The sequence below is a fragment of the Olea europaea genome, chromosome 22, assembly GCF_002742605.1.
Source record: "Olea europaea var. sylvestris chromosome 22, O_europaea_v1, whole genome shotgun sequence".
Classification (NCBI taxonomy): domain Eukaryota; kingdom Viridiplantae; phylum Streptophyta; class Magnoliopsida; order Lamiales; family Oleaceae; genus Olea; species Olea europaea.
Window position 1 is genome coordinate 11,123,864 of NC_036258.1, and position 8,017 is coordinate 11,131,880.

Consider the following 8,017-nt stretch of genomic DNA (forward strand, 5'->3'; position numbering starts at 1 on the left):
TATATAGAAGAGCACAAATATACTAGTAGTATGATCCTTTCGGAAGATGTGTTAGAACATGGTTCAAACAACTCAATTCCAAATTTTTGCATAGAAATAAATATATCAATGGTTGCTAATGAGGTAAGTGAACAAGTGACGCCATTCTATGCATTTTTGCACCTCCAAATGATAGGGATAAAATGAGGTTGGTCTGTCACAACCAAGTACAAGACCAGGCAGTGGGAGAAGAGGAAGGACTTTGGTTAGACCGAACGATCAGACACCTTCAACCAATACATATAGTGGGACGGTTGTGAGATAACCTTCTAGGTGTTTGCTCTATGGAGAGTCCTATCAAGCATCTTTACTTAGCAAGAAGAAGATCCCACTTTGTTTAAAAAAGTGATGGAGAATGTAAACTTTAAATCATGGAAATCTGCCATGAACTCAGGGGTGAAATCTATGAATTCCAACAAGATTTTGGATCTTGTGAATGCACCAAATAGGGCCAACGTATAGGGTGCAAGTGGGTCTATAAAAGGAAAAGAGGTATAGATGGGACATTGAAACATTTAAAGCAAGACATTGGCCAGGGGCTTTACCAAAGAAAAGGTATCGACTACAGAAAACCTTCTCACCAGTCGCCATGCTTAAATCTATTTGGACCATTTTATCCATTGTCGCTCATTCTGATTATGAGGTCTGGGAAATGTCCCATCTAGATGAAACCATCTACATGATGCATCCCTAGGTGTTGATGAAAGAATGCCATGAAAGGAAAGTTTCAAAGTTGCAAAAGGTCCATTTATGTTCTTATTAAGCAAGCGTCCAAGTCTTGGAATATAAGATTGGATCAAACCATTAAGACCTATGGTTTTGAACAAAATTTGGATGAAACTTGTGTATAAACGTTTACAAGGAAAGAAAGAAGTTTTTCTATTTTTTATATGGATGATATTCTACTCAATAGAAATTATGTAGGGGCATTGACATTTGTAAAAAATTGGTCGTCATGACAGTTTGATATGAATGATATTATCTAGATTGGTAATGCAAAATCCTAAAAAGGGACACTTCCTTTCGGACATGGAATCAAATATTTGAGAGGCATTCTCCCAAAAATCCAATGGAGATAGATAACATGAAGAAGGTTCCTTATGTTTTGACTATGGGAGCCTTCTGTATGCTATGGTTTGCACTAGACAGAATATTTTATATGATATGCTGTGGATATTGTTAGTCTTTATTAGTCTAATCCAAGACTAGGACATTGGATAGAGGTGAAGCATATCCCTAAGTACCTTCAGAGAACGAGAGATTATATGCTTGTCTATTTAAGACATGGTTTGAATCATACTGGAAACATTGATTTTGATTTTCAATTTGATCGTGATTATAGAAAGTTCACATCGAGTTTACACTGTGAGGTAGAGGCATTGTATGGAGGAGTATCAAGCAATCTTGTGTTTGTAGTTTCCACAATGGAAACAGAATATGTAGCCGCTTATGAAGTTGCCAAAGAAGCTATGTGGTTGAAGAAGTTCCTCTTGGACCTTGACGACTTTGGAAATGGAACCTATAATACTTTATTGTGATAATAGTGGAGAGCTTGCCAACGCTAAAGATCCAAGGAGTCATTCGCGTGATAAACTCATTAAGAGGAAATATCGCCTTGTTAGAGAGATAGTTCATCAAGGAGACTTAACAATTAGCAAGATTGTATCAGCAAATAATCTTCCAAATTAGTTTACCAAGAGCTTACAAGCTAAGGTTTTTCATGGGCATCTTGAGAGGATAGGTATTCTTTATATGTCATATATACTCTGAAGAGCAAGTGAGAGATTGTTAGTTTGATGCCTTTGTGTAGTATTTTGTAAAACGACATTATGAATTAATATTCAATCATTGTTGTATTTATAATTTGATACAATTATCTAAGGTTGGATGATCATATGGATGTTACAAATTGTATATATTTTGAGTATAGTGAGACACAATTTGTGATGTGATCAAAATATAATTCACAATCATTACATAAAGTTGGACTCTCATGTTGATAATATTGCATTGTTATTATTGAGATTTGTCTAGATTTGGGAATAAGAACGGTAATGTGTTTTGATACACATTAAACAAGGCCACGTAGATGACTCATTTGTGGCTGGACAAAATGAAACTCCACTCGATTGTCAAATAGTCACCTAAATCTTGAGAGAGTAATATACCTTTGAGTAATTATTCGAGTTCTTTGAGTTACCAATGAGTTTTCTCTATTAGAAGATTGATATCGGGGCGAAATAGCTAGAGATCACATACTTGCAATAATTGAATTCTTAATCTTCACTATGAGATGATTGTAATCCATTTTCTACAGACAGGAGCTTAGTAGTTTGGTCATGGGATCATTGGACACTATGTTATGATTAGTTCATATGGGCTTAGCGTTACTAAGCCCATGTTTGGCCTCCATTAAATTATATTCCATTACATTCTACTTTTCTCTCTCCTATTTTCAACCGCACAATCTTCTAAGGGAATAGGGGAGAAGATCTGAGGGAATAACATTTGGTTAGGTCGTTAAAAGCTCCTTTACAATTATTATCTCACTCTTAGGTGTGAGGATTTAAAAACAAAATCCAATGACCTCAATGTGATCTAAGAGCAATTATTCACCCACGTTTAATCTTCAAGAGGAAAATAATATGTGATGATTGAATCCACTAATCAACACTTTGATTGCCATAATAATTCTGAAGAGAAAAGGTAATAGAAGTGATAGAATTGGTGACAAATAGGAGAAGGAATCATGAGAAATGGGGTGAATTGAAAGATCTCACGAGGAGAAAATTTGCACCTAGTAATATTACTATATAGACTTTTATCCAAAATTATAAAGCCCTATTCAAAGTTCAAGGAGTGTGGAGGATTATCAAAAATAGGTGGCTATGATTAGACAATGAGAATTATGGAGGGAAAACTAGTAAGGATCCTTTGCATGTTCCTAGATGGATCGATTATGAGATCAAGAGTGAAGAAGATCAAACTTCAATATGGGCACGAAAGAAAAACCAATCTTAATGCACTTAATTTAACCTAAGTTGGAACAATGGAATCCACGAGTGTAGCCAGAAAGCAACGTGTGCACGGGCAAAGTAGGTTGCATGGCTCACAATCCTTGTTCTTAATCAAGCTACCCCGAACTTATCAAAGACTTCCAATCTTTGTGGCTTACAACCCTCCCAAGCGTGGTTGTTGATTACAAAAATCATTGGGTCAAGGTTATAGCTCTGATTTTAGCTTTCTTTGGGTTCTATCAAATCTTATACATGTTCTGTGGTGCATCCTGCAATAGCTAAATCAGTTGGTTTGGCTCTAAAATCAGGTTTTTGTTTTTAATCATTTGTTCGTTTTTTAGTTCTAATTCATTTTTTGCGTTCTTTGTTGACTATTCATCAATTTTTAAGTTATTCATATCAAAACAACCACACCAAGGACATTCAAGATTTGTTTAGTGCATTAAGCCTATTGCGCCATCACAACCTTTTTCTCCCCCTCTTGTTGCCTTGTTTTTGATCTTTCCTTTAAGTTGGTGCCTGAAAAATTGAAATTCAAAAAAAAAAATGATTATTCAGCACAAAATAAATTTCAAACAAAAAAAAGTCAAGAAAATTCAAGAAAAAGGCAAAGAAAGTTTGAGAATATCATATTCAATTTTTGAAATCTTGTATTTTATTTTTCAAGAAACACCATCTTTATTACTATTCGATACATGTATCATATCCTTGGGAATGAATCATGTTGTGAAAAGGCATAAACCAAATACAAGAAATTTTTTCTTCAAATTTTTGGGGTGTTTTCATTCTTCTTTTGATCTTTCCTTCTTGAGTGTCATTATCCTTTTTGTTTCTTTAGTTCTTACAGAATGAACAATACAAAGGCTTCTTGATTGAGTTTAACTAAATTCTTTTGAGAACTTGACAAAGGAGTGTGAACTTATTAATGGGAAAAAGTCAATATTGAGTGAAACACGACGCAAGGATTATTTTTTTCAGTTATAAGATGTCTGAAAAAGAAGAATCTACATCTAGGGAGGAGTTCTTCATGTTGAAAGCTATGGAACAACAATTTGAGAGGATGAATGTAGGGTTTGGAGAAATTAGGGATAGGATGGATATGCAGAATACGGTGATTGCAAACTTACAAAAAGGGACAAACAAAAAGAAATCATAAAGTTAGGATGCAAGATAGGCATGATCGTAAAACCGAATATGATGATGAAATAGAAGAATGAATCATGAGAGATCTATAGAAATATAGGATGAATTGAAAGCTCCCATGTGGTTCTATTGCACTTTAGTCATGACTGTAAAGACCTTTATAAAAAAAAATTACAAAGCCTTAGTCATGGTTCAAGGAGTTTGGAGGATTAATGTTGAGGAGGTTAGAGAGGCCACATTGGCTAGATTTTTGAATGCATTAAATAGGGATGTAGTCAACGTAGTTGAATTACAACATTATATAGAGTTGGATGACATGGTGCATATGGCTAAGAAGGCGGAGAGACAATTAAAAAGAAAAGGAGAAGCAAGATATTCTTTGGGTTATTAGCAAAGTTTTTATTTATTAGCAAACTTTGTGCAAACTTTTAGTTTGTACCACCAGAGATACCAAACCTTTAAAAAATTCGCACCCGGAGTCCAAATTGACAGAAACCATTACTTTGACCATCAAAACCGTTAGTTGACCCCAAAATTGACATTGACCAAAATTTTGACTGATTTTTAAAAGGTCAAATATGTTATATTTTTCACATAAAAAATTAAAATAAAAGAAATATACTTTATCTTTTCCACTTCACCCTACAAACACTCACCCCAAAACCAAAAATCAGGAACCACTCACTTCCCTACCTGCCAGCTGACCGTCCAATGCCAGTGGATCGCCCAACGCCACCCCTTCACTGCCTTCAAATTCTCCAAATAAACAGTCTTATTTGTATCTATGTACACAGTCTTATTTCCTCTTTAAACACAAGGGATTTCAGCTTTCTCACCGGAAAAAGAAAATGTTGGAATAAGTGCTTTTTTCACAGCCTCCAATGAAAGGGAAAGCAAATACCGTTGAATAGAAGAAACAATTTTAGCAATCTAAGAGAATAGAACCCAACACAGCATCACACATCAGATTAGGTTTTCTTTATATAATCTCTTCTTCTCCTTAGTGGTTTTCAGAGAAGCACCTTTCAGCTTGGAGACTGGAACAACCTTCTTCTTAATCGGTGAACAACCTTCTTCTTAATCGGTGCAGAGGCAGCTCGCTTCGAAGCCGATGGAAGCTTGTACGAACCCTTCACTTTGAACAGCTTTCCAAAAGCCACGAGCCTTTTCAATTGAACTAGCAATAGCCTCTTGAAATTCTATGGGAGATTTTTCTGCTTCTCCTCAATGATTGTAACTGCATACTAACTAAATCCAATTTTCTCCTTCGGCGTCACAATCGCATCTTCAATCATCTGAAATACAAATTTCAGCCAAAAATAAAGGAAAAAATCAGATCTAAAATTCATAAAAACAAAAATTCCAAATTCATAAAATTGGATTTGGCTCTGGGATTGGAGAGGAAGGGTGGCACAAATTCTTGTAATGACTGGAGGTTGAAACGGTGGTGCTGGTTGTGGCAGTGGATGGTGATGGTAGTGGTTTTTGGGGCTCTGGGATTGGGGAAGAAGGGAAGGGTGGTGGGTGGTTTTATATTTTGATTTTTGATTTTTGTTTTTTGTTTTTTAAATTTAATTATTCATGTATATTATAATTGTCTTTTTTGTTTAAAAATGTAAAGTTACAATTTTAACCTTTAAAAATCAATCAAAATTTTGGTCAATGTCAATTTTGGGTTCAACTAACGATTTTGATGGTCAAACTAATGGTTTCTGTTAATTTAGACTCCGGGTGTGAATTTTTGAAGGTTTGGTACCTCTGGTGGTACAAACTAAAGGTTTGGGCAAAGTCTGCTAATAAACGAAAGGTTTGGTACCTCAGCTGCAATTTTCCCTAATCATAATGATAAATTTTCGCTTCTTACCTTGTTCTTAATTGAACAGAACCTATAAAATATTTTCAACATTTGTAGCGTTCAAACTATCCTAATTTATCAAAGATTAATATTCTTTATGGCATTCAAAAACTTTATAGCATGTCTCATAATTTTTGTAATTAAGACTTCAAGTTCTTTATAACTTTTATTGCTTAATTCAATAAATTAATGGGTCAAGCTTCAAACCAGAATTTATCTTTCATAGGTCATGATTCAATATTGCTTTTTCGGATTTTCGAGCTACTATTGCCAAGTGGATTAACATAAGTTAGTATCAAAGCTTTTGCATTGCAATCAGGTTTTATTTTTTCTCCTTTTATTTTCCAATTAAAAAAAAGAGAGGTTAAAAAGGGCAAAGATAGGTCAAGAGAAATGATGGAACTTCGAGAAAAGGTGAAGAAAGTTCAAGAAAAAATTATATTCAATTTCCTTTTCAAGACTTGAGGGCAAATCTTCTCGAAGAGAGAGGGAATGATAACATGGAGTGTTGACAATGATTTATTGATTGTTCCGGAGTGGCACAAATCAATTAGAACAAAAGATCTTAAACCAATTATAAAATGGAAGGAACATGAAGTATCCGCGATAGAGTATAGGATGTACAGAAATGCGCATAACTTTTACCTCAATTGTCGTATCTTTGCCCATGAGTACAATCCAAAATGTCTTTCGATTTGGTATGAGTTTGATGGATGACATAATTATATTTTGAATGTACTTGAAGAGCATTTTCGTTATTTGTAGTAGTTTAGTTTATTTAAATTTATTTTGTAGTTTTCTAATTTATTTGGATTTGTCTTTAGAATTAGTGTTTTGTTTTGATTAGGAGTTCATTTTATACCTATACAATAAAGACATTAATTATTTGGAAATTAATCATAATGTGAATTTTTTCACCTTCTATCTTGTTTGTAATTGAACAAAAGTTAACAAAATTTTCAATAGTTTTGTCATTCAAACTATCCAAATTTATCAAAGATTCATACTCTTTATGGTGTTCAAAACTTCACAACAAGGTTCATGATTTTTGTTATTTAGAAGTCAAGTTGTTCATATATTTCGTTGCTTAATTTAATAAATTATTAGGTCATGCTTCAAACCTGGATTTTAGCTTTAATGGGGTTGTGATTCTATACTTTTGGTATTTTCGAGCCACTATTGCTACCTTGCCTCATATGAGTTATATCGGAGCTTCTGCTTTGAAATCTGGTTTTTCTCCCCTTCTATTTTCTGGGTAGAAAAAGGAATTCGAAAAAAGAGAGTAATGCGAGGTCAAGAAAAAAGCAAATGCTTCGAGAAAAGGTGCAGAATGCTCAAGAAGAAAAAAATAGTCAGCCCCCGTTCGATCCCAATTAAATTCAATTACATTATATTTCATTTTTCTCTCTCCTATTTTCAACCACACACAATTTTCCATAAAATAATATTACACGTAAATCGAAAACTTTTCATTCTTTTTCAACAACTCATTTTTCTAAAAAATACTATTCCCCCCATTTTCATTTTCAGGTAATGGGGATCAAACGGAGAGCTCAATTTCAACATCAAGATTTGAATGTGAATTCTTGAAGAGATAGGGATTGATGAGAATCATGGAGTGCAAGCTGACAAGGATGCATTGGATGTTCTGAAGTGATACGGATAGAAGAGATGATTTTAAAACAATTAGAAAATGGAAGGAATATGAAGTATGCACAAAAAATGCATGGGGTGTACAAAAATACAAATAACTTTCAGCTCGGTTGTCGAATTATTGCCCATGAGTACAATCCAAAAATGCCTTTCGATTCTACATGAGTTTGTTGGATAAATTTTTCAAACTTTGAGGGTCAAATTCAGTGGTTAGTTTAAGGTTACTTTCATTATAGTTTTGTTTTGATTAAGAGTTTATTAGCATATACAATAAAGACATTATTTCTGTGGGAATTAATCTTAATTTGAG

General features: G+C 34.0%; 1 protein-coding gene across 1 annotated transcript; it reads right to left on the reverse strand.

The window, feature by feature from the left end:
- Positions 1-4,869: 4,869 nt before the first annotated feature.
- Positions 4,870-6,723, reverse strand: LOC111371155 (histone H1.1-like). Its single transcript, XM_022993063.1, has 4 exons — positions 6,700-6,723; positions 5,270-5,398; positions 5,036-5,129; positions 4,870-4,946 (listed from the first exon to the last, which is right to left on the reverse strand). The coding sequence occupies exons 1-4, from the start codon at positions 6,721-6,723 to the stop codon at positions 4,870-4,872; spliced, it is 324 nt and encodes a 107-aa protein (XP_022848831.1).
- Positions 6,724-8,017: the final 1,294 nt, after the last annotated feature.